Source organism: Hyperolius riggenbachi, chromosome 8 (genome assembly GCF_040937935.1).
Source record: "Hyperolius riggenbachi isolate aHypRig1 chromosome 8, aHypRig1.pri, whole genome shotgun sequence".
Taxonomy (NCBI): Eukaryota; Metazoa; Chordata; class Amphibia; order Anura; family Hyperoliidae; genus Hyperolius; species Hyperolius riggenbachi.
The window spans coordinates 88,286,929-88,313,496 of NC_090653.1; the positions used below are offsets into that span (position 1 = coordinate 88,286,929).

General features: G+C 43.5%; 1 protein-coding gene across 3 annotated transcripts in view; it reads right to left on the reverse strand.

Annotated features, from left to right (window-relative positions):
* The window catches only part of PPP1R37 (protein phosphatase 1 regulatory subunit 37), a 93,936-nt gene that overhangs the window by 35,736 nt on the left and 31,632 nt on the right, over positions 1-26,568 (reverse strand). For all 3 annotated transcript variants that reach the window (XM_068250879.1, XM_068250877.1, XM_068250878.1), the window contains 4 exons: positions 21,202-21,299; positions 18,141-18,186; positions 17,910-18,010; positions 2,144-2,263 (listed from right to left, as the gene is read on the reverse strand). In XM_068250879.1, coding sequence (XP_068106980.1) covers positions 2,144-2,263; positions 17,910-18,010; positions 18,141-18,186; positions 21,202-21,299 — 365 coding nt within the window. The remainder of the gene's footprint in view (positions 1-2,143; positions 2,264-17,909; positions 18,011-18,140; positions 18,187-21,201; positions 21,300-26,568) is intronic.

Here is a 26,568-nt window from a genome sequence, read left to right on the forward strand (position 1 = left end):
TCACCGCAGCTCCGGTGTCCCGGGATCCCCTGCGTTGGAGATGCTGACCTCGCCAGGTCGGCATCTGCTGCGCTTGCACAGCCACGTTGCTCAAATTCGTGCTCATGTGGCCTGGAGCGTTTCGCGCAGCTGCAGAACTACAGCAGCTGCGCAGAAGGCTCCAAATCATGTGAGCATGATCGTGAGCATGATCGTGAGCATGATCGTGAGCATGATCGTGAGCATGATCGTGAGCAGCGCAGCCGCGCACTCGCGCAGGTACAGCAGATGATGACCTGGCGGGGTCAGCATCTCCAACGGAGGGGATCCCAGAACATCGGAGCTGCGGTGAGGGACATATCAGCTGCCAGGGGCTGGAGGAAGCCCCGGGTAAGTAGATTTTTTTTTTTTAAATTATTGCGTTGTGGTAAAATGTGTCCTTTAACACAAGCCAATATTTCAGCCAATGCTAAATGTAACCCGAAACAAACCCACTCTTCACTAAACCCTCACATTACCTGAATGGCACTGTGTATAGGTCATAATATGCAACATTCAACTGCTTCACCTGAAGGCATCTACACAAACCTTTCATTATAGAAGCCTTTCTGTATGCTCTGCAGGTTCCTAAAAGCAGGGAGTGAACTGCAGTGGTGTGTACAATTTTATTTACAGCCCGGTTTAAAAGCTCTGACACACCTTACACTTCAAAGCATCTGTCTCTTCACAGGTCACACTGGCAAGCATAGCATTTGAAGTGTGTTAGGAGTGGATGGGAACTTTTAAGTGTGGCTGATGGTGAAACTCTAAATACAACATACTCCTCTTTAGAGAAGAAGGTGTGTAAATTGTGATAACTGATCTACTTAAGCCAGAATTATTTTATCATCTGTTTGTAGTCCATTGTTTTGTATGATTTGAGCTCTTAAATAAAACGCTTTGTGAGCACTAGAGTACACTGTGTGGAAGTGGGCAGTATGGTGGCTGAGTGGCCTCCACCCTTATATTCTGTAGTGCCAGGATCAAATCCCAGTCAGGACACTGCCTAAAGTTTAAAGGTCTCCTTAGGTTTACATTGGTTTCATTCTACAATCCATAAACATTGCTAGTAGGTTACCTTATTTTTCAGAATATAAAACACTTTTTCTCCCCCCCAAAATGGGAAGAAAAAGTCGCTGCGTCCTACATTCTAAATACAGGGAGTTGCCAACTTACAAACGCCCACAGATACGAGCCGCTGCAATGTCAGGGACTCCCTGTATTATACCGTGTCCTCCTCCGCTACCCCATGTACGGATAAAAGCAGCAGCAGCAGCAGCAGCATGTCTCTCACCTCATCCATCAGCAGCATGTCTCTCACCTCATCCACCAGCTCCAGTGGCAATCAAGAGGCCTCTCCTCTCTCTTACAGCTTCCCTAGTGCTGGTCGCGTGTAATGATGCAATCAGCAGAAGCTGGCACTAGGGCAGTTGTTGGGACCTCCAGGTATCCACCCAACTTTATTTTGGTAACCTGCAGAGTTTTCAGCAGCACAACAACTCACCTGTCCTGGCCAGTGCATTCCTCCGTTAGTCCATGTGTTCCAGTCTTCATCCCTGCTGGCTGCATCTTCTCAGTGACCGAACAGCATGTTATTACATAATACCATGCGCCAGGTCACAGAGGAGAGGTGCTTCTGTAAAGATAAAATCGGGAGTGCACGGACTAATAGAGGAGCATGCCAGCAAGGAAAGGTGAGTCACTACGCTGCTGAAAACTCTGCAGAAACCCCGGAGATCACAATAAAGATGTGGGGAGAACTGGTGGAGCCCAGCAGCCGACTCAGGGGCCCTAATGGAATTTGTCAGTAATAAAAGACCACTGATGCTGCTTACCTGGAGGGTAGGGGGGTTTAGGGGGGCCCTCTCAGTTAATTTTACCCACCCGAGGGCCCCTTTGTGAATATAACTGACACTGCAAGGTGAACCTAAACAATTCAGACAGGTGGTCTTAATGTTTTGTCTGATCAGTGTATATGTGGAGAAAGGTCCTCTTCATTAATTCACTAGACGTGAATGATTTTACTATCCTAAACAAATGTTTTTCTTTTTCATTTAAGCCTACATAAAGTACTTTTCAGTTTTCCAATATTGAGGAATCAGAATGATGTCAGAACAGCGCTTACCTTACGCATCATGTGAGCGGCCGCCTGCCACCCCCGCGTGCCGATGTGCTTGTTAAAGGAAATGTTGAGATGCGTTGCTGACTCATAATACTCAATCATGTCAAATAAAGCAGAGGCACCCTGCACACACCAGAAAAGGAAAAAAAAACATTTTCACACAAGGACTGCAGTGCAATCAAACTGGAGATACAGTAAATGCAATTGCTGAACACATTTAACTACTTTCCTTGGAAAGAGAGCAGCTACTATTAGATCTCTGAACAGGACAGTCTTCCAGACTATCTGTGCCCAACCCTACATCATGCCAAATGAATTAACAGATTACTTGGAATCAGGACATGAGAAGCTTCCACTGTACCAAGAGCACTATTTAACTAAAAATTTAGCAACAGTATAATTTATCTTACACTTCTAGTTTAAAAACAAATGTTTCTTCCTTAAAAGGTCACAAACACTTATACATGGCTTTTCGTGATTTGCAGCTGAAATCTGCCGTTCCACCATGTTTTCTCTTATATTTGGGGATTATTGTACTTTGAGTGTTTAGTAATAAAATAAAGTTGTGTATTTTTAGCCCATTATGGGAGAACATTTTTTTTTCTTTTCTGAATAATTGATACTTCTCTGGTGGGCATCAGCTACATATTTAAGTGAACTTGAACCATATAAAATTATTAAAATAAACACATGATGTACCTGCAAATTAATATTACTTACCTCCCTGTCAGTGCCTATCAGAAGCTCACCATTTTATTCTTACAATTATTCCTTCCAGTTATGACAAGATCTTGTCAAACGCGCCAGTGCACATCAGATTACATGGACGTATTGGCACGAATGCTTGCGTAGGCGCAGAGTTGAGATCTTTACAGGCAGCCAGTGGAACATGGCAGAGGACCGGGGCTCCATCAAGGGACTGAGATTGAGAGCTGGAGGAAGCCCCAGGCGAGTAAAATCTGTTTAACTCCCCCCCCCCCCCCTCGGGATTGGCTGGCAACAGGGCATCCTGACCACTCTGATTGGCTCCGTTATGGAGCACCCTGGTTTGATTGTATCTATTTAGAGGGCATATTAGCGTGATAAAGAGAGTCATCTCTGCTTGCCCTATTTGTTGTATCATCACTTATGCCTTTATAAAATAGCTTTAAAATACTGAAGTATAACACCACTAAAAAATGAAAATCATGCAGTGGGATAGCCAGAAACCAATGAATATTACTAAATATACGCCTACAAGTATACACTGTTTCAAGTATGCACCATGCCAACAAATTTAACAAATATATAAGCAGAAAGGAAATTGGCTCTTGGGTGCATACACAAAACTATCTTTATTATATCAAATCTATAAAATGATTTGATTATATATTTGATATAATAAAGATAGTTTTTTGTATGCACCCAAGAGCCAATTATCTTGCTGCTTATAGATTTGTTAAAGGGAAGGTCCAAGCAAAAAAAAAAATGAGTTTCACTTACCTGGGGCTTCTACCAGCCCCATGCAGCCATCCTGTGCCCTCGTAGTCACTCACTGCTGCTCCAGTCTCCCACTGGCAGCTTTCTGACCTCGGAGGTCAGGGCCGAATTGCGTACATTTTTACACATTCCCGCTAGTGCAGGAACATTAACACATACATTTTTACGCGTTAGTGGTGCAACGCATACATTTTTGTTCCTGCACTAGCTGGAATGCATAAAAATGTATGCAATGTGGCCCTGACCTCCGAGGTCAGAAAGCTGCCAGCGGGGGACTGGAGCAGCAGTGAGTGACTACGAGGGCACAGGATGGCTGCATGGGGCTGGTAGAAGCCCCAGGTAAGTGAAACTCATTTTTTTTTTTTGCTTGGACCTTCCCTTTAAAATACTGAAGACTGTGCTGGGTGCCTTCTCTTCACACTTCTATTGCTGTTCCTGGAGACAGAGGGACAACGACATGTCTAACTTGGATGGTTGGGTGCTGCCTATATATTGTTTTTCCATAATGAAAGCCAGGAGCGCTGAAATGTTAAAATTGCTCTGATCCATAAGGGGAAAAACCCCTCTGTGGTTAAACTAGTTAAAACCAGAAATCTGGTAAGTAGCTAAATACAGAGATAAAATACATAAGCGATTGAATCACACTACTGACCAAGGATTTGTAGATGTGTCTAGACTCTAGGTCAGGGGTCTCAAACTCAATTTACCTGGGAGCCGCAGGAGGCAAAGTCAGGATGAGGCTGGGCCGCATAAGGAATTTCACAATCGCGGCGCATCGCCGCCTCTGCCCGCCTCTCTCACTCTTCCTTCACAGAGAGGGGCGGGGAGAGGTGGCGATCCGTGCGGCAATTGACGTCAATTTCAATTTCAGCTCTGCCCCTTCCAGGAAATGGCAGCGGATTGCCCCCCGGGCGATTTGGGGGCTCTGCAGCCCTCGTTTAGTGGCGGGGATGCGGCAAATTACTTGGGAGCACTGAAGCGAACTATAAGGAAGCTTTTGCCAGCGAGGGCCACAAAATATTGTATCGAGGGCCGCAAATGGCCCGCGGGCCGCGAGTTTGAGACCCCTGCTCTAGGTGGAGCTGTGATGATGTCCCCTATGCTACGTTACACAATCAGGTGACGCCTCTAACTAGTTCAACTTTTCAGCTTTCTGCGATTTCAGCTTTTCTGTGAATGGATTTTTAGTAAATCAGAAGAGAATATGTGTGTCAGGCTGAACAGAAGTATCAGACACTGGCAGAAAAAAAAAGGAGAGCTACAGAGTAGTGGAGTCGACTAAAAGATGATTCAGGGTGGAGGAAGCATCAGTCACAGGACTGGACAGACAAAATAACAAATCCCACCACTGACACAAAAGGTCATAGTTATAGATATTTAGGCCACATGCTCAGCAGTTTGCCTGCAGCTCCTCTATAAACAACTCTTTTGTACATTTAAAAGTCAGTGTTGGGGAACAGCAGTCCCTGTATTCTGGGAACAGGCTTCAGGGCACTGTCTGCATCCACATTTACTGCTGCACATGAAGGACATCTAGGAAAAGCTCTTGCTCCTTCTTTGCTGTCCTGGGGGAAGGAAATAAATGCTGGTTGCATAAAATGTTTCTTTGTGCAAAAGTTTTCGGAATGGCACAAATACTGTTTTTCACAAAGTTTGCAAGTGGTTATATGTTTACATCAGTTGCTTCTGTGGTGTGTACTCCAATTTAGTATACATGCGCCTGTCCTAACATAGGGGACTCAGTTTATAGTTTTAATGGGATGGGAGGACTGCTTATCAAATGCTTATTTAATGTTAGTCAATAAAACTAATTTTTTCACTTGCTAAACTTTGTCGCTCCCCGCACTTTAATATATTTCTTGTGGTGTATTGAAGTAAAACTACAAGCACTTTATAAGGTTCAAAGGCTTTTACTGATAATGACCGTATTTTCGTCATAGAAGACGCTCCGGCATACAAGACGCACCTAGGTTTAAAAGCAAAATTCAGGGAAAAAATAAAAATGCTAAAACTGGTGCGTGTATAGTGCAGCGGCGTCTTATAGACCTTCCCCAAAACCATCTTTATGCAATGCAATGATGACGGCACGTTTCCTTGCAGATGACCATGATTATTAGAGGTAGGGAAATAAGTTCACGATGTGGGTGGTTTCAGCATATGGTGCTCAGCACCGAGACTAGGCGCTACCATAGTAGTAATGTTATACTGCACGGGGTGCATAAGGGTAATTTCGGGGTTCCCAGAGAACAACGGACCTCAAATTACTCCTCCCTCCAAATTGCTACAACTCAGAGGTCAGAACATTCCTCCCTGGGTCTACAAAGCTTGATAAAAAAAAAAAAAAAAAAAAAAAAAGAAGAAGAAGATTACCGTATATACTCGCATATAAGCCGACCCACATATAAGCCGACCCCCCAACTTTTACCTAAAAAAACAGGGAAAAATGATTGACCCCCATATAAGCCGGGGGTAGGAAATGCTGGATTGGTGCAGGCCGCGTGATCCCCCCAGTGTGTCCCAGTATAGCTAGTATAGTGCCCAGTATGGGTAGGTAGTGCCTCAGTATAGCTAGTATAGTGCCCAGTATGGGTAGGTAGTGCCCCAGTATAGCTAGTATAGTGCCCAGTATAGCTAGTGTAGTGCCCCAGTATAGCTAGTATAGTGCCCTAGTATAGCTAGTATAGTGCCCAGTATAGCTAGTATAGTGCCCAGTTTAGCCAGTAAAGTGCCCAGTATAGCTAGTAAACTGCCCAGTATAGCCAGTAAAGTGTCCAGTATAGCCAGTATAGTGCCCAGTATAGCTAGTATAGTGCCCAGTATAGCCAGTAAAGTGCCCAGTATAGCCAGTATAGTGCCCAGTATAGCCAGTATAATGCCCAGTATAGCTAGTAAACTGCCCAGTATAGCCAGTAAAGTGTCCAGTATAGCAAGTATAGTGCCCAGTTTAGCCAGTATAATGCCCAGTATAGCTAGTAAACTGCCCAGTATAGCAAGTATAGTGCCCAGTTTAGCCAGTTTAATGCCCAGTATAGCTAGTAAACTGCCCAGTATAGTCAGTAAAGTGTCCAGTATAGCAAGTATAGTGCCCAGTTTAGCCAGTATAGTGCCCAGTTTAGTGATCCCCGTCCGCCCGCAGCTCCCTCCGCGGCCGCCGCTGCTATTACCTCTTCAGCCGGCGGCCGCTTCCTCTACTGCGGGTGCCCCTCTCGCTCTGCTCGCCGTGTATCACAGCAGCGCGCCCGGCGCTGCTGCTGTGACGAGGCAGGAGAGAGCGGTTCCCCTAGTAACGGCGACGCCGTTCCCAGGGGAACCGCTCTCTCCTGCCTCGTCACAGCACACGGCGAGCAGAGCGAGAGGGGCACCCGCAGTAGAGGAAGCGGCCGCCGGCTGAGGAGGTAATAGCAGCGGCGGCCGCAACGGGAGGGAGCGAGCGGGCGGGCGGGGGGCGCCGCGGACCACCACCACCACAATAGAGACTCGCATACAAGCCGACCCCCCAACTTTTGACCCCCTTTTTGGGGGTCAAAAATTCGGCTTGTATGTGAGTATATACGGTATATAGATTACAGAGACAGTGCAACTAGAAAAGGCTGCAGTAATCTAGACCACATTACAACAGGTATAGGAACTTATAGGATAGAAAAAATAAGGCTGAAAATGTTGTTACAGAGTCTCTTTATAGGGAAGGTTCAGGGAGGGTGGATAAAAAATAAAAATCAATTTCCACTTACCTGGGGCTTCCTCCAGCCCGTGGCAGGCAGGAGGTGCCCTCGCCGCCGCTCCACAGGCTCCCGGGTGGTCTCCGGTGGCCAACCCAACCTGGCCAGGCCGGCTGCCAGGTCGGGCTCTTCTGCGCTCCAAGGCCCGGCACTTCTGCATCCCACGCCGGCGAGCTGACGTCATCGGACGTCCGCTGGGCTGTACTGCGCAGGCCCAGAACTACTGCGCCTGCGCAGTACAGCCCGGAGGACGTCCGATGACGTCAGCGCCCCGGCGTGGGACGCAGAAGTGCCGGCCCTTGGAGCGCAGAAGAGCCCGACCTGGCAGCCGGCCTGGCCAGGTCGGGTTGGCCACCGGAGACCACCAGGAGCCTGTGGAGCGGCGGCGAGGGCACCTCCTGCCTGCCACGGGCTGGAGGAGGCCCCAGGTAAGTGGAAATTGATTTTTATTTTTTAACCACCCTCCCTGAACCTTCCCTTTAAGCCTAGAATATTGAACATTTTCACAATATTCTAATGTTCTGAGATTTTGATTTTGGGGTTATCATAAGCTGTAAACCATAATCATCAAAATTATAATGAATAAAGACTTGAAATGCCTCGCTTTGCATGTAGTGTGCATTTTATATATTAGTTTCACCTATTAAGTTGAATTACTGAAAAAATGGACATTTGTATGATATTCTAATTTTTCAAGTTTCACCTGTAATACCATCCCAACACACTTGCAGTTGAATAGATGCTTGTGCACTGGCCATAGAGAGATGCCAGAGGTGCCTTACATGCAGCTATTAGCAACTGTTGGCACTTTATTTAGCCTGAGGAAGTGGGCAAGGTCCCACGAAACGCGTTGCCAGCGCTTTGTAATAAAAATTCATCTTATATATGAATTGGTCTTCATTGAGGTAAGCCACCTCGTTTTTTTCTATTTTATTTGGTTTTAATGTTACTGGCCATAGAATGTAATTGTTACTGGCCGTAGAAAGAGGCTGCAGGGTGTTCTTCCCACATTTCCCTAGCCCTAGGCAGGTTTGATTGGTTTAAGGTATGACAATTACAAAATAAACACTGACACACATTTTAGGAACTAATCATAGACCGACTAGTTCTAATTATACAGATAGTCCTATGTGCTATCTTCACGGAAATGAAATGACATTTGCACCTGACCTTCATCACACATGACTCACAACACACGTTACACTTATCTGTACAGCAAATGGAAATATACTATTTAGCAAATGTCATGCTTCCATGGGAACTGCAGAGCACGGCTACATGTCATACTGCCATAACACAAGGTGCATTTTGACTTATCTTCTCCAACTTTGTGTAACTAAAAACTGTGTCTAATTTACGGGTACCGAGTAGAAATAAAATTGGCAATTTATACCCTTTTTTAGTCCTGCAAAACTTGTCAGTTGTATTGGTCAGACTGACTCTTCTGCCAGTTGCCTGGTTTTCTTATGTCATATGAATGAGCTGGGAAGATAACCGAAGAAACCGAATGTTTGATTAACTGCTCCAAAGATAAAAGTTACTTAAAGTGGGCCTGAACTCTTGCACAGGAAAGACGGAAAACAGAGAAATGCACCCTGTATGTATTTAGGGAGTTTAGTCTGTCTAATTCCTCTTCATTCATGACTAATCACATCTGTAATTTGATCTCTCAGCTTTGTCAACTGAAGAATCTCCTCTGCCACACAGAGGAGCTAATTTGTAAACACAGGATATTAACCCTACAGTGATGTGAAAAACTATTTGCCCCCTTCCTGATTTCTTATTCTTTTGCATGTTTGTCACACTTAAATGTTTCTGCTCATCAAAAACCGTTAACTATTAGTCAAAGATAACATAATTGAACACAGAATGCAGTTTTAAATGATGGTTTTTATTATTTAGTGAGAAAAAAAAACTCCAAACCTACATGGCCCTGTGTGAAAAAGAAATTGCCCCCTGAACCTAATAACTGGTTGAGCCACCCTTAGCAGCAATAACTGCAATCAAGTGTTTGCGATAACTTGCAACGAGTCTTTTACAGCTCTCTGGAGGAATTTTGGCCCACTCATCTTTGCAGAATTGTTGTAATTCAGCTTTATTTAAGGGTTTTCTAGCATGAACCGCCTTTTTAAGGTCATGCCACAACATCTCAATAAGATTCAGGTCAGGACTTTGACTAGGCCACTCCAAAGTCTTCATTTTGTTTTTCTTCAGCCATTCAGAGGTGGATTTGCTGGTGTGTTTTGAGTCATTGTCCTGCTGTAGCACCCAAGATCGCTTCAGCTTGAGTTGACGAACAGATGGCCGGACATTCTCCTTCAGGATTTTTTGGTAGACAGTAGAATTCATGGTTCCATCTATCACAGCAAGCCTTCCAGGTCCTGAAGCAGCAAAACAACCCCAGACCATCACACTACCACCACCATATTTTATTGTTGGTATGATGTTCTTTTGCTGAAATGCTGTGTTACTTCTACACCAGATGTAACGGTACACGCACCTTCCAAAAAGTTCAACTTTTGTCTCGTCGGTCCACAAGGTATTTTCCCAAAAGTCTTGGCAATCATTGAGATTTTTTTTAGCAAAATTGAGACAAGCCTTAATGTTCTTTTTGCTTAAAAGTGGTTTGCGCCTTGGATATCTGTTTTTGCCCAGTCTCTTTCTTATGTTGGAGTCGTAAACACTGACCTTAATGGAGGCAAGTGAGGCCTGCAGTTCTTTAGATGGTGTCCTGGGGTCTTTTGTGGCCTCACGGATGAGTTTTCTCTGCGCTCTTGGGGTAATTTTGGTCGGCCGGCCACTCCTGGGAAGGTTTATCACTGTTCCATGTTTTTGCCATTTGTGGATAATGGCTCTCACTGTGGTTCGCTGGAGTCCCAAAGCTTTAGAAATGGCTTTATAACCTTTACCAGACTGATAGATATCAATTACTTTTGTTCTCATTTGTTCCTGAATTTCTTTGGATCTTGGCATGATGTCTAGCTTTTGAGGTGTTTTTGGTCTACTTCTCTGTGTCAGATAGCTCCTATTTTAGAGATTTCTTGATTGAAACAGGGGTGACTACAGAAATTGAACTCCGGTGTGATAAACCACAGTTATTTTTTTAACAAGGGGGGCAATCACTTTTTCACACAGGGCCATGTAGATTTAGAGTATTTTTTCTCACTAAATAATAAAAACCATCATTTAAAACTGCATTTTGTGTTCAATTATGTTATCTTTGACTAATAGTTAACGTTTTTTGATGAGCAGAAACATTTAAGTGTGACAAACATGCAAAAGAATAAGAAATCAGGAAGGGGGCAAATAGTTTTTCACATCACTGTATGTCTGCTTCCATGGAAGCAGGAAGTAGACACAATGCAGATTTATTGCAGGACTCGTATTCGCTGTAACAAAGAAATGTTTTTCTTTAAAGGTTATTATGTTGTTGCTTATCTTTTAGAGCAGAGAGGAAGTTCTGAGTTCAGTTCCGCTTTAAAATAAGAAAGTTCTTCAGACAGCCATTCTCTTGTGCTTTAAAGCAAGTCTGAAGCAATTTTAAAAATAAACATATACTCACCTAAGGAGTGGGAAGGCTCTGGGTCCTATAGAGCCTTCCCATTCTCCTCACAGTGTCTCCTTCCCCTGCAGGTTCCTCCTCCGAACAGACAGACTGCTAACGGGGGCGCCTGCGGGGGAACACGGTGACCAGGAGAGGAGCGGGAAGGCTCTATAGGACCCACAACCTTCCCACTTCAGAGGTGAGCATCTGTTTTTTTATTTTAAAAATTGCTTCAGACTTAAAGGGAAGGTTCAAGCAAAAAAAAAAAAAATGAGTTTCACTTACCTGGGGCTTCTACCAGCCCCATGTAGCCATCCTGCGCCCTCGTAGTCACTCACTGCTGCTCCAGTCCCCCGCTGGCAGCTTGCCGACCTCGGAGGTCAGGGCCGCATTGCGTACATTTTTACGCATTCCAGATAGTGCAGGAACAAAAATGTATGCGTTGCACCACTAACGCGTAAAAATGTATATGTTAATGTTCCTGCACTAGCGGGAATGCGTAAAAATGTACACAATGCGGCCCTGACCTCCGAGGTCAGAAAGCTGCCAGCGGGGGACTGGAGCAGCAGTGAGTGACTATGAGGGCACAGGATGGCTACATGGGGCTGGTAGAAGCCCCAGGTAAGTTAAACTCATTTTTTTTTTTTTTGCTTGAACCTTCCCTTTAAAGAGACTCTGTAACAACATTTTCAGCCTTATTTCTTCTATTCTATAAGTTCCTATACCTGTTCTAATGTGGTCTGGATAACTGCAGCCTTTTCTAGTTGCACTGTCTCTGTAATATATCTAATCTTTTCTTTATCAAGCTTTGTCGACCCAGAGAGGAATGTGCTGCCTCTGTGGTAATGAATACAAGTTGTGCACGCCCCCTGCAGGCTCTGTGTGCTTTGTTTACATCTCACAGCCAGCGCCTCTGCTCTCACTTTCTGCTTGTCTGTGATGCAGTTTGTGAGGCTGAGAGGGGAGGCAGCTGCCTGTCACATGCTGAGAAACTGTGAGAATCCCAGACTGGAGTGCAGATAATCCACTATGTAATAAAAACTTGTAGTATACTGTAACATGAATATGAATGAATATATATAAATATATATATATACATACACATACACACGCTGTGTGTGTTTGTGTGTGCGTGTGTGTGCGTGCGTGCATACAGTGGGATGCGAACGAAAGTTTAGGCAACCTTGTTAATTTTCATGATTTTCTTGTATAAATAGTTGGTTGTTACGATAATAAATGTCAGTTAAAATATATCATATAGGAGACACACAGTGATATTTGAGAAGTGACACAAAGTTTATTGGATTTACAGAAAGTGTGCAATAATTGTTTAAACAAAATTAGGCAGGTGCATACATTTGGGCACCACAAAAAAAAGAAATGAAATCAATATGTAGTAGATCCTCCTTTTGCAGAAATTACAGCCTCTAAGCGCTTCCTGTAGGTTCCAATGAGAGTTTGGATTCTGGTTGAAAGTATTTTGGACCATTCCTCTTTACAAAACGTCTCTAGTTCTCTAGTTCATTCAGGTTTGATGGCTTCTGAGCATGGACAGCTCTCTTTAACTCACACCACAGATTTTCAATTATATTCAGGTCTGGGTTCCTCTGCATGAATGCCAAAGTGGATTTTGAGCAGTGTTTAGGGTCATTGTCTTGTTAAAAGATCCAGCCCTGTCGCAGCTTCAGCTTTGTCACTGATGCCTGGACATTGCTCTCCAGAATCTGCTGATACTGAGTGGAATCCATGCGCCCCTCAACATTGATAAGATTCCCAGTCCCTGCACTGTCCACACACCCCACAGCATGATGGAACCACCACCATATTTTACTATAGGTAGCAGGTGTTTTTCTTGGAATGCTGTGTTTTTCCTCCATGCATAATGCCCCTTGTTATGCCCAAATAACTTAATTTTTGTTTCATCAGTCCACAGCACCTTATTCTAAAATTAAGCTGGCTTGTCTAAATGTGTTTTAGCATACCTCAAATGGCTCTTTTTGAGCTGTGGGCGGAGAAAAGGCTTCCTCTGCATCATTCTCACATACAGCATCTCCTTGTATAAAGTGCACTGAATGCACAGTGATTCCATCTGCAGCAAGATGATGTTGTAGGTCTTTGGTGCTGGTCTGTGGGTTGAATCTGACTGTTCTCACCATTCATTGCTTCTGTTTATCTGAGATTATTCTTGCTCTGCCACTTCGAGCCTTAACTTGAACTGAGCCTGTGGTCTTTAATTTCTTCAATATGTTCCTAACTGTGGAAACAGACAGCTGAAATCTCTGAGACAGCTTTCTGTATCCTACCCCTAAACCAGGATGGTGAACATTCCATAAATCCGAAAGTTGAATTTTATGATTGCATCCAAAGAGAAAAAATGCCCTAATTCCCCTGAGCAAGAATTACCTTCTGATTACTTTTGATCGTAAAAAGTGCGTTGAAAGATCGCATCTGATGAAAAAAAATGTTGCCGTTAATGGGCACCTTTACCGTCACACACTGCAAATAGATTTTCAATAGGTTTAACCTTGAAAATCCCCCCCCCCCCCCCCCCACACCTCCCTTCCATCTAGTCCTCCCCAGGGAACCTGCAGAAGGTGGTTAGCAGCTGATAACCCACCTGTCACCTGTGTGCTGCCTCCGTGATCCAAGGCATGTAGGTAGTCACGTAAATGCAGCCAGGTCACAGGCTCCACACTGGGGATAGATACACGACACAGGAGGAGGCGTGTCGGCAGACAGGTGAGGGCACTCCGCTGCTAACACACTGCAGGGGTCCTGGGAGAGCACTATTTTACATGGGAGACTTGGATTTGGAAGGAAAAACCAAACAGGCTTAAAGAGTGCCTCTATAGCACATAGTTTTCCAAAAATTGCCTGTCAGATTCCTGTATGGATGGCCAGATTAAGTTTAGTCGTTAAGCATCATGTGAGCAATAAAAACTGCATTATGCAAAACTATTGTAAAAGTAGTTATAATGATAATAATGAAACGGCTTTACTGCAGCTACAGATTGCAAAATAAAAACGATTTTTGAACAACTGTAAGAAAACCTCACAGTGTAATGAAGCAAAAAAGAGAAAATGAAAATCTCTCACATCTGCCTGTGGCATATTAACTAGTGAACAAAAGCAGGAAGCTCTATCAAGACAAAAAAGCAACACTTTTCCAGGGCAAGGTGACCACTGCAGTGCACACTTATAGCTGAAGGACGAACAAATGTAACCATTAACCGCTCTCAGCTCTTGCTCAATGTGCCACTCCATTCACTCAATGGTAATCTACCAAGACCCCTCTGACACCAAAGCCTAGCTTTATTATAGTGGAACTGAACTCTTGCACAAGATAGAAGGAAAACATAGAGAAATGCACCCTGAATGTATTTAGAGAGTTTAGCCTGCCTAATTCCCTCTGCTCCATGACTAATCACCACTGTAAAATAATCTCTCAGCTACGTCTGCTGATTGACTCAGTAGAGTAGATCATTTTTTTAAAAACAGGATTTTGACCCCATGTCTGTTTTCATTAAAGCAGGAAGTAGACACACTGCAGATTTATTTCAGGGTTTGTATCAGTTGTAACAAAGAAATGTTTTTCTTTAAAGGTTATTATGCTGTTGCTTATCTTTTAGAGCATCGGGGGAGTTCTGAGTTCAGGTCAGCATTAAGCTACAAGCCCACATGAAGGCCCTCTGTGAGCATGCAGCCCTAGGGTACAGCGAAAGGATCCATGACTGGACATACAAATCGGCATATAAACCTCATACCTAGTGACCGCTGTTTTTACCTTTACACAGTGACATTAAAGCCCAACTAAATCCAAAAGTAAACAAAACAAATTCTGAAAGCAATCAAGCTGATTAGTGTTGATTATAAGTATTTACTCTGGAAATTAACTTTTCCAATCGGAAAATCTATTGAGTAGCTTTGCTTCCTGCACCTGTACAGCTGGCCAATGCCGGCTCAAGGCTCCTAGAGGCTATTCTTTGCAGTTAGGCTGGGAATACATGAGTCGTTGCTGGCGCTCAATTCTGCGCCCGATCGTTTGGCCACTCGATTCCCACTTGATTCTTTTATCTTCCACTCGTTTTTCAATTCACTTCAATGACAAATCGAACGGCAAAAATCGAACGGTGATCGGACATGTCAGAAATGATCTATCTAACCATCTACTCAACTCAGAAACGAGCTGTGTATTACCAGCATTAGAGTGGGGTCTTGAGATTGTTTACCGCCTACTTCCTGTGAACTACAAAGTCCCCACTCATCATGCAGACACGTTTTTTACTGTAATACCTGGATTCTGGGAAATGTAGTCTGGTATCTATTGTTCTTCCTGTTTAGAGTGTCCCATGCTCACACCTCACTCCCCCATCCAACAGCTGCAGCGAGCAGGGACAGAAATGAGTTTGTAGAGCAGTTCTACGTTCATCTAGCCCATGAAACTGGCATTCTGTCCAGGACTTTGCTTCTGTGCACCATTTATATTTACTTATCCTGACTGCTCTTATATATTTTGTCTTGCTCAACTTTGGGTTTAGCTGGGCTTTAAGTTCTTTATCAGTGGAAAGACTGTCATAAAACAATATGAGCCTGATGCATAAAACGCCGATAATTTTACTATCTGCAAACAGTGCACAGCAATTTTACTGGTCCTAGCACGTACATAGAGAATACTCTAGAGTTACCCTATCAGTGCCACTTTACCGTGACAACGTGCACGTTAGCACAGCAATGCACACTATACACTGGTAACACGTGTGGCGCTAATAGTGTAACGGTCAGTGCTTGTTTGGTGTCGGCAAAATTACAGTGCTTTTGTGCATTAGGCCCTATGTTTCATATTCTATTGCAGGAGAAAAAATATGTTTAAAGAGAACCCGAGGTGTGTTTGAAGAATGTTATCTGCATACAGAGGCTGGATCTGCCTATACAGCCCAGCCTCTTTTGCTATCCCAAACCCCCCTAAGGTCCCCCTGCACTCTGCAATCCCTCATAAATCACAGCCTCGCTGTGCAGGCTATGTTTACATCTGTTTACGTCTCGGCTGCTCCCTTGCCTCCTGCATAGCTCCGGTCCCTGCCCCCGTCCCTTCCCTCCAATCAGCAGGGAGGGAAGGGATGCAGGCGGGGACCGGAGTTCTGCAGGAGGCGGGGAGAGCAGCAGACTGACACTATAGAGATAAACACAGCCCTCTCTGACAAGCTGCTTGTCAGCAGCGCTGGCTGTGATTTATGAGGGATTGCAGAGTGCAGGGGGACCTTAGGGGGGTTTTGGATAGCAACAGAGGCTGGGCTGTATAGGCAGATCCAGCCTCTGTATGCAGATAATATTCTTCAAACCCACCTCGGGTACTCTTTAAATGTTCCCCAGTTCCTTGCACTGGCATTGGTGAATTGGTTTTCCTACGTCCAAGGTCTTCCAGATTCATTTTGTTTACCCACCATCGTAAACTTTCTCTTCCTTATGACCGTAAACAGATTTTTCGGTCCAGGGACTGCTGACTTTTCCAGTACTTGTAGCAATAAGGATTAAACTAGTCTGCTGTGAAACTGTGCTCCACCTCATGTAGGAATGGAAGAGGTCATAAATCTGGTTATGAAAAATTAACCTTTCCACTTTCTCCTCTACTGGAAAAATCCCACTTTGACAAGTTAAATTAGAATGCCAAGAGAAGGAGTTAAAGCGGGAAGCATCATTAGCCCAATGTTAGTTCGCATAGAGCTACTGATGGAAACGCACCTGACCGGCCAGATCATAAAACTACACCTACCCTAAGAAACACGCTTAGAGCAGGGAAAAGTCCCAGCCAAAAACCTGGAGCTTGCCTAACCCCACCACCTATGTTAAAGTGCTCCTGGGAGGATCTGTATCAACGTCAACATCCCCGGCGGGCGAGTGCCAGAGAGATCAGCACCTACTTCTAAATGCTGCCATTGCTTGGCAAAAGGCTACCTGCACTAATTGGGGTAAGGAAAGCACAGAGCAGGCAGGAAGTCAAATAAAAAGGCGGATCCCTCAGCCTAACCGGGAACCAAATTAATAAATAATAAAATAGATGACGGTTATGGTCTCTGTTGGGGGTATTTCAATTATTGTACTTTGTGTTTCTTCAAGGGTTGAGCCAATAATCAGAGGCCAAGCTGTCCTGTAGGATAACTGGAGAAGTCTCTTTAAGGGTTAGTATTCCATTTACAGTGTAAGTTTAGCATAAGGGAAGAGTTTAGGAAATTAGCTCAGAGATATAATAGTAAAAAAGGGCAGTTCAGATAACTGAAAAAGCCCTTATATAAAACAAGGGCCATGCACAAATATTTCCTAGGAAGATTACTAGGCCTGCAGAGAGCTGCTGTGCCGATGCAAGTGGTTGTGGAGGCTGAGCACTGACAGTTGGAAACACGTTAGCCCAAGTGGATCTGCAGTTGTTTATGGGCACACATCAATCCTTCCTGTTGGAAGAAACATTCACACTGTAGAGAACAGCCTCAGAATCTCTGCCACTAAAAGGAGCACTGAGATGACAGAACTGAAAATAACGCCAACCAATCAAAAATGGATGTCACTGAAGCTGAAAAACAGCTCACCCTACTCCTGCAAAAGTCTCAGCGGCATTAATAACTAATATTCCTCCAAGCCACCATGGACTCGGGGTAAGATGCAGCTCTGCTAAAGCTGGCACCCAAATTACCCTCTGAGCACTGCTATAGCCATAATTCACATTACAGCCTATGGTGGTGCTCATATGTCCAGCGCCCTTTTTTGCCTTGCCTCGCACAGTACCTGTGGTGGAGAACTATGCAGTTCACCAAAGTACCCAGTCTGAGTTTTCCCTCAATAGGTACAGTGAAGCAAAGTTCCAAAAAGGAGAGCACAGACAGTATTTTAGAGTTACTAAATAGATGAGGCCCTTAATAACTATACTGTTAAAATATAAGTATGAAGTTCCCAAAAAGTACAGTATACACTTGTTGTGACTATAGGAGTATACAATTACAACACAGAGCAGTAAGATTATTAGTCTAGGGCTTACATCTTCGTCCAGGTTGGTCTGTTCTAGATCTACCATCTTAAATTGCACACGTTTAAAGATTTCCTCCAGAGCCTCGCAGGCCTTGTGATCCAGCTTCTCTCCTGCGGGAAAAAAACAGCCACCTATAAGCCAGAACAGCAACCTACCAAAGCACCTTCTATAGACAGCCATAAACTGGAAGCACTGAGGTACAAGGGAGGTACCAACGATAAAAGCACAACCAGACTTTACCTTTGAGATCCAGGCTCTCCACTCTCCCTGAAAGATCGCTAAGTTCCTGAAATAAATATGAAAACAATCCTGTGTTACTTATAAACCAGTAATATCTACCAGTAATTCTCAAACAAAGATCTACTAATGTACAAAAAAGCACTAGGCTACACAGAAAATAAAGTGTGTCACATAAGTACAGCTGGCCATACACTATTCAACTATTACTTGATTTTGATTAATATTACGATTGATAAAGTGTACCTGAGACAAAGATAGCAAAAAGGATGTATACTTACCTGCAGCTTCTTACATCTCTGTCAGATGTATTGGGGCCCCAATTTGATCTTGTCATTTTTAGATTTATGCAATTTATACCCTATATTTATTGGGGGTTTTTGCTCAAATTTTTCAAACAGTGAAGCATATTTTTGTGCAATAAATGGTTCTCTCTTATGAGTGCAGCTAAACTGGTGTTGGTGTTCTGTATTTTGGGGTAGCTTCTTACAGCCCCATGCTGCCCTGATGTCCTGCAGCTGTAAGCCCCGACAAGGCTGAGTCGGGTACTACTGCACACACACACAGTCCCGGCCATGTGCACCTCCTGATTGCGTTCCCATGGCTGGGAGTGTTCTGTGCATGCACAGTTCATTTAGATCAGGGGTCAGGAACCTTTTTGGCTGAGAGCCATAAACACCACATATTTTAAAATGTAATTCTGTGAGAGCCATACAATATGTTTCAAACTGGCACAGTGTGCATGCGAAGCAGAGGGCTCACATCCCCGTTGCCATGGTTATGTGTATACAGTTGATCCTCCGGGCAGAGGAAGTGTCAGCCATGTCTTCAACAACATCAGCAATTTCCCTGAGAGCCAGACAGGAGGAATACTGACCAACAGCTTGTACAATTAGCTAGCTGACTTGGGGGTTGATTCACTTTGCAGAACGAGACCCCCGCACTTTGGCCCTGTAGGCTGCCTGTCAAGTGACATGCAACCTATTGGGCCAATCAAAGTCACAGTGCAGGGATCTCATCCTACAAAGTCACTGGACCTGACAGGATCCAGGGTGGGACAATTGGAGCAGCCGTTAGTTTGCGCAGTAGTGCTGTGCAGGAGCAGAGCACTCCCAGGCACAGGAGCACACCGGGGCACGCGCACACTTGCCAAACTTACGGAGCTTCTACCAGGACCAGAAGGTGGAGGAAGATGTTGTGGGAGCGATCAATGAGGAAAGGGCAGGAGGAAGGCCCTGGTATGCATATATCTTTTATATTGATTTGTCTCTGGTTTATGTTAACATTGATCACAAGACTGATATGCAGTTTGTAGTGGATTGTAAAATAATTGAACAAAAAAAATCAATCTTAATTACAATCGTAAAAATCAATCAAAAGAAAAACCTAATTGAATAGTGTATGTCCAAGCTTTTCAGTGCTGTGTAAGGTTCAAGGTTAGCTTCAATTTTAAGTGGGGGATCAAACAAACAATTCAGTGAAAACTTCTACAGGCAAATCCGCCTGCAAACATACACTTTCACCTTTCTCCTCCAGTCCTGCCTTCATGGGTAGAATCACAACGGCCCTGCTAGGTCAAATTCCCTTCTAACTTCTGGTAACATAATCTGTAGGTAAAGGGCCTGCTCCATATAGATGTAAACTAAGGAATACTAGAGCATCTTGCTGCCAGTGATAAGGAGATACTTAGCAAGCACTCATTCACATAAACACTAGAAAATAAAGCACTTCCATCCCAGTCTCCCCTCATCACAGTTCTTTTTGTACAAACCTTCATACCAATCAGTGAAGGCATCTGTTATACTGAAAAGAGGATTATGTCGCTGGCACAAGATCATCCACATCGGTATGAGGAACTACAAAGCAGTTTTTTTTTTGCATTGGAGCATGTAATCTCTGAACATGAAAGCTGGAAATGTGACTTTTGTCTGGTTGAAAATATTGACCCCCATGAGAATGCTATTACTCTATAGCTGAAATTCAGGGAAAAGGCAGAAACACAGCATCTGAGAAACAGTGAACAGCAAAACATTACGCCTGGCATATGAAAGCGTACATTTGGGCGCCGCTATAGTCCGTAATGGGAATTATGGCTACAGTGGCGATCGAGTAATGGAAAGAAAGGCGGTGGGGAAATTTGGAAATAGGGTAATAGTAGGGCAATATGATTGGCTCACAGTGATCACAGGGTCAGAAGCCAATGAATTTAGCTACTGACCGGCTCACAGACCTCTGATAAAATAGCGACAGCAGAGCAAGTGGGCTGCCGTGATTGGCGGTAGCGTGCGGCAGGGTTGGGGAGAGAATATGATATTGTATTGAAGCTCGTGAGGAGAGGGGGGGGGGGGACAAAGCATATCAGTGTGATCTTTCTCCTCATAGCACTCATCTGCAGAGCATGTTATCTTCACAATTAAAGTATACAGGACCATATGCAATTCACTTTTTCACCTGAGATTTCTCCTAGGTGATATTTTCACAACTTGTAAATTAAATGCATTTACATTACCAGCAAGAAAGAACATACTAAAAATAATGATAGAAGTTTTTCAACTACTTTTTGTTACTTTTTCAATTGCAAAATGCTGAAAAGTTACAACAAATACAACATAAATCCAACCTCGCTGGAGATTGGATCTCACAAGCTTCCTCAAGTATTCTGCAGAGAATAACTCCACCCAACCATAATTGGTCCAGTTAATGGGTAGTAGTTGTCCTCGTGAGCTCTGCTTTTTAGTTTTATATGCAATGACCTTTCCTATATAAATGAATGCTTTATTGTTACATTACAACACAAAAGCTGTTTATAGGCCTAAAATGCTGCTATCCTCTTTCCCTATTGAATGTTTACTGATGTGTTTTTATGCACCTGTATGTAACTAAAATAGGCCGTTTGGATTTCTTATGTTATTATGACATCGTGCTTTATGTTCTGCTGTTTTATTGTCTTTCACTATTTGAAATCAATAAAAAATTATTGAATATAAATACAACATGAAAAAATATCTCCTAGGAGAAAAAGTGAATTGCACATTGGCCACAGTATGTACACTGATGGACTTACCTGCAGCTGTCGGATAAGTTTTGGAATCTGTTTGCAGTTGAGTTTCTGGCAAGCTTGTGTATAGGAGGCGATGACATCTTCTACCGTGACATTCTGGGCTGAAGAGAGAGATAGCACTGTATCATAGCATATTCTTTATTTTTAGTTGTAGCATAAGCAGCCAAATAGACATAAGACATAACAGCAGTCTGTACAAGACCCATTCACCAGCATTGAGGCTTGCTCTGCAGAAAAGGTTCCTACTCTACCTATACCAGTCAGCACAGGTAGAGTAGAGACCTTTTTTTGCAGACTCTTTCTGCAGAGAAAACCTCAATGTTGGAGAAAGAGCCTAGTACAGAATGCTGTTGCATGCAATCCATTTTGGAAGTCAGTATGCCCTATTGTTGCAACTAAATACAATTTGCAACCATGTTTTTATCTAGCAGTTGCAGTTTTTCTGCGAGTGTCTTTAGCGCAGAGGGTTATGAATGTATATAAATTGACAACTCGCCTCAGCACCTGCTTTCCCCAAGCAGGATGAGCATAGCTACCCTTTATTGTGTGGAAGTATATCCTTAAAAGAAATACACTTGCCCCTTAAATCAAAGTGTTGTCACAAAGCATTACAGTATAAAATTGTCACTGCTTTCATTAGTACTGATATGTATTAAAACACAAACAATTCTATAATTTTTAAAGCAGATCCTTGTATAGCCCATCCAGCTGCCACCCCAAATACCCCCCCCCCTTCCTCCAAGATACTCTTCTCACCCTTCCTACACATAAGTGTGGCCCCCTCACCAGTACAGAAGCCAGAGGGTAGTCAGATCTTTACTCCACCTTGGTGTCATGCCATGGCTCAGCAGAGCACAATATAATCACCACCCATTGCTGCCCACTGGTTAATGCACCTCCTGCTGGAAACGTATTTACTGTAAATTATCCACAATTCTTTTTTTTTGTGATGTCAGGGTTGCTATTAAGTTTCAGACAAATAGCCCATGATAAACAAATCACTTTTAAAGTGCACAAAACATGGAAAAGAAACATGTTCCTATGTCATTGTAACCATTATCATATTACTGTATATTAATTTGCAGAAATATTCAGCCACAATTTCCGGAAAACTTCTGTCACCAGGAAAATAGTGTTGACATAGGAATGTTGCCAAGAGTACACAAGGGAAGTTATTATTGGCTTTTGTTTGGGGTTGTAAAAACCAGGCAGTAGAGCAGTATTATATGCAGTGCCTTATGGTCAGCAGACGATACCAAACACTTCTTAGACATACACTTAAAGAGAATCTGTACTCTAAAATTCTTACAATAAAAAGCATACCATTCTATTCATTATGTTCTCCTGGGCCCCTCTGTGCTGTTTCTGCCACTCCCAGCTGCAATCCTGGCTTGTAATTGCCAGTTTTAGGCAGTGTTTACAAACAAAAGACATGGCATGTGATAGGCTGAGAGGAGCTCAGTCTGTAACTCACACAGAGCCTGCAGGGAGCGTGGAGAGGGTGTTTATAGCTTCTATCCTATCACAAAGAGTAGCACATTCCTGCCTGAGTCTGACAAAGCAGTCAGAGGAAAGAAGATTAGATTATATAACAGAGATAATACAGCCACTGTGCAACTAGGAAAGGATGCAGTAAGAGACCACATTAGAACATGTATAGGAACTTATAGGATAGAAGAAATAAGGCTGAATTTTTTGTTACAGAGTCTCTTTAAAGGATACCCGAGTTGACATGTGACATGATGAGATAAACATGTGTATGTACAGCGCCTAGCACACAAATAACTATGTTGTGTTCCTTATTTCTTTCTCTGCCTGAAAGAGTTAAACATTAGGTATGTAAGTGGCAGTTCCTGTCTGAGTCAGGACTGGTTCAGACTACAGTGTGACCCTCACTGATAAATTACAACTATAAAACACTTTCCTAGCAAAAAATGGCTTTTGAGAGCAGGAAAGAGATAAGAAGGGTCAATAGTTTATAGATTTTAGCTCTGGCATACTTCAATGAATGTGTAATTGAGCAAAAGCAATAAAACAATAAAAACTTAAAAAGTAGATTAAAATACAACATAAAACCGTGGAATATCTTAAAAAGTCATTTTCAGGAGAAGGAGGATAGATACAATTGTCAATTGTTTATGTCATTAGTTTATTGTCACATCAGGTGTCCTTTAAGGGCCTGTTTCGACTACATGCAGATTGGATGCAGAATAGATGCAGAAAAACTGACTCCACTGAATGCCTATGGGAAAATCTGCATCAGATTTAGTGGAAACAGGCCCATAGGCATTCATTGGAGTCCGTTTTTCTGCATCCATTCTGCATCCAATCCGCGTGTAGTGGAAACAGGTCCTAAGCGAAGTATGAACAATCGTTCAGAACCAAAGTGCTTCTGAAGATGGGCACTGCACTGCGCAAGAGAGAGCATGCTAGCGCAGTATGAAGCCGCCCATCAACGGGAGACTTGGGCTCCCGAAGACCTCTGAAGCCTTCTGCAGTGTAAGAGAGCAGTATTCCACCAATTCAACCGGGGGAGCCAGCGCTGTAACAAGGGGACTGAGTAGGAGAAGGAGTGAAAAGGCTCTATAGAACCCAGAGCCTTCCTCCTCCAACGGTATCTGTTTTTTTATTTTTTTTTGGTTCCCATTAGCTTTAAGATGCCTTTAAGGTGCCTTATTAAAAGTACGATATCCTGATTGACCGAACGTCCGATCAATTGGATCAGGTGCCATTAATGTTGCCGACTGATGACAATTTCCGAATGATACTTTTAGTCTAAAGGGATTGCTCCCTCTATTGGTGGGAATCGGATCATTCATGGCCTCCTTTAGGCTTGGTTTAGAGTGGATGTGTTCCAAAGGCAAAGGACTGGGGCTGCGGCGAGGGACCGAGATGGCTGTTAGGGGCTGGAAGAAGCCCCAGGTGAATAAAATCTGTTTAAGCCCCCTCGCCTCGAAAGTCCTTTAAAGTAGACCCAAATTAAAAATACAAGATTTCAGAAATAAAATCTATTTTCTAAATTAGAATGATAAATGGCAGCCTTTTTTTTAGCTGTATGATGACAAATACAAAATATTTTACATTTATTGGAGGAACCCCTCCCTTCCTTTCATATTGCCGGGATTTTTCCGGCAAACTGGTGGAGGAGATAAAAAACAAAAACAAAACACAGGCTGCTACTGATGATGTCACAGGGGAGGTGATCTCAGCTTGTGTGAGATTTCACATAGACGGCATCCCTGTGAGGGAGGGTAGCTGATGAAACACACCCATGATCTAAAACCTCCTACTAAACTCAGAAGTAATGGCTGCCCCCAGTATAATCCTAGTTATGAAAAGAGAAGGGTGAAAAGCATACACTGAAATGCTCATAGGCTTAAAGGAGTGTTTATTTATCTTTGTATGTGTCATAGTGGTGCAACTAAATATTTTGAATTAAAAAAATATGTTTGGTTTGGGTCCGCTTTAAGGGCCAGATTTATCAAAGCAATTTTCTTCTCATTTCCTACAATTGTCACAATTGTAATCTGCATGTGTTCTGAGAGTAAATTCTCTTCTTACAAAATAAGAAGACTTTTGCACTAGTTCTGCATGAATTTCTAGAAATGTCGCACAGATAATACCACTCCTAAAACTCATGCAACGCTGCCACACTGGGCGATAAGATTTCTGCAGGGGGCCGGTAGACGCCCCAGGTAAGTGACAGTTTTTGTTTTTAGAAAGCGCTATGGACACCCCATAGGCTTACACCCCCCTAGTGACCAGACTATTTTTTACAATTCAGGGCAGTGCAGCTTTAAGGGCTCGCGGCAGGGCCGTACAACTCAGCACACAAGTGATTTCCCCCCCTTTATTCTGCCCACCAACAGAGTTTTCTGTTGGTGGGCTCTGATACCTGTCGGCATGTTTGTTTGTTTATATATTTTTGGAGGGGGGGGGTTAACAAATTCCTTTTTTTTTTTTTTTTTTTTTTTTTTTAAATTCCCAGTAGGGATGGGCTCACGGGTAGAAAACTATCGGAATCTGTGAAGCTTAATTGCATTAGGTGTGTGCATGGGAGATGTCCATGCGCTTATATGCATATCACACGCTCGCACGCGTCCAAAGGGACGCGTTCCATGACTCAATACTGCGCACTTCCTCCCTTCCAGTCGAAGGAGCGGTCGGCAAGTAGTTAAGGAAATTGCACTTTTGTCTGAGACAGTTCAGCAAGATTTCTAGAAAACTTCTACCATTTTCTCTCAGATACTATTGACAAATCTGGCACAGCATTCCCAGCTCAGAGGTTTCACGTATATATATGTGTTTCTGAAGCTTTGGCTCGGGTTCCCTTTAGGAACGACACTGATCCACCATGTATGATGCTTTACACACTATAGCACCATTATCCAAAAAACTCAAGCAACCAGAAGTCTCAACTAACCAGCATTCCTGAGGGATAAACAGGGGCTTTGCTTTTTGCGAGTTTAGAGGCTAAACCCGCCGGTGCCGGACACTGGGGACTGTGCTGTATTCTGTCTGCAGAGAAAGTCATCTACAGTCCTGAAATCGTAACCCTTATAGTGACAAAAAAAATAAGAAAGGAACACAGGCTAGATCAGGCTTGGGCAAAGTTTACGCAGCCCGGGTCACATTGGCCTCAATTCACTAAGCTTTATCAAACACTTTATCGAACGTTTGATAATTTACCTAATGGGTAAAATCAAAGTTTGAATTCACTAAGGTGTTATAGCTTTATTGAACGTTTTATCGATAAAACATTTGATAAATTAGTGAATTCAATATTAGATTTTACCCATGAGGTAAATTATCAAACGTTCGAGAAAGTGTTTGATAAAGCTTAGTGAATTGAGGCCATTGTGCGGACCACGGGCCGCATTCTTCAAATTCCACCCCTCCCTCTCTGTAAAATTGCGAGCGGGCAGTGGGAAATTTGAAACTCCCCTCACTCACGGATGTCCCGCATCGCATCTCCATGGCAACAAGACGTCAAATGATTTGACGTCAGAACGTGCCAGCGTGTAATATGGTGCTTCCTGATGTCACGTCATGTGATGTCCAGTTGCCATGGAGACGCGACGCGGGACATCCGTGAGTGAGATGAGTTTCAAATCCCCTGCTTAGGACTGCAGATACACACATCTACCTCATTCGTCACTTCAAGTATCCTTTAAAAACTCATGCACATGCTTGACTAAAGTTGGTTGAGGCGGACAATAATGACCGTCTCAGCCAGTAATCAAGCGAGTGTGTGGCACGCCCCGACTGCTGCTGCAAATTAACTCAACCAACCAGCAGCCGATTACTTTGATTGTGCTGCTCTCCCACACGCCCGTGCTGCTCCTTTGTTCCCCCGCATAGCATCTGCCC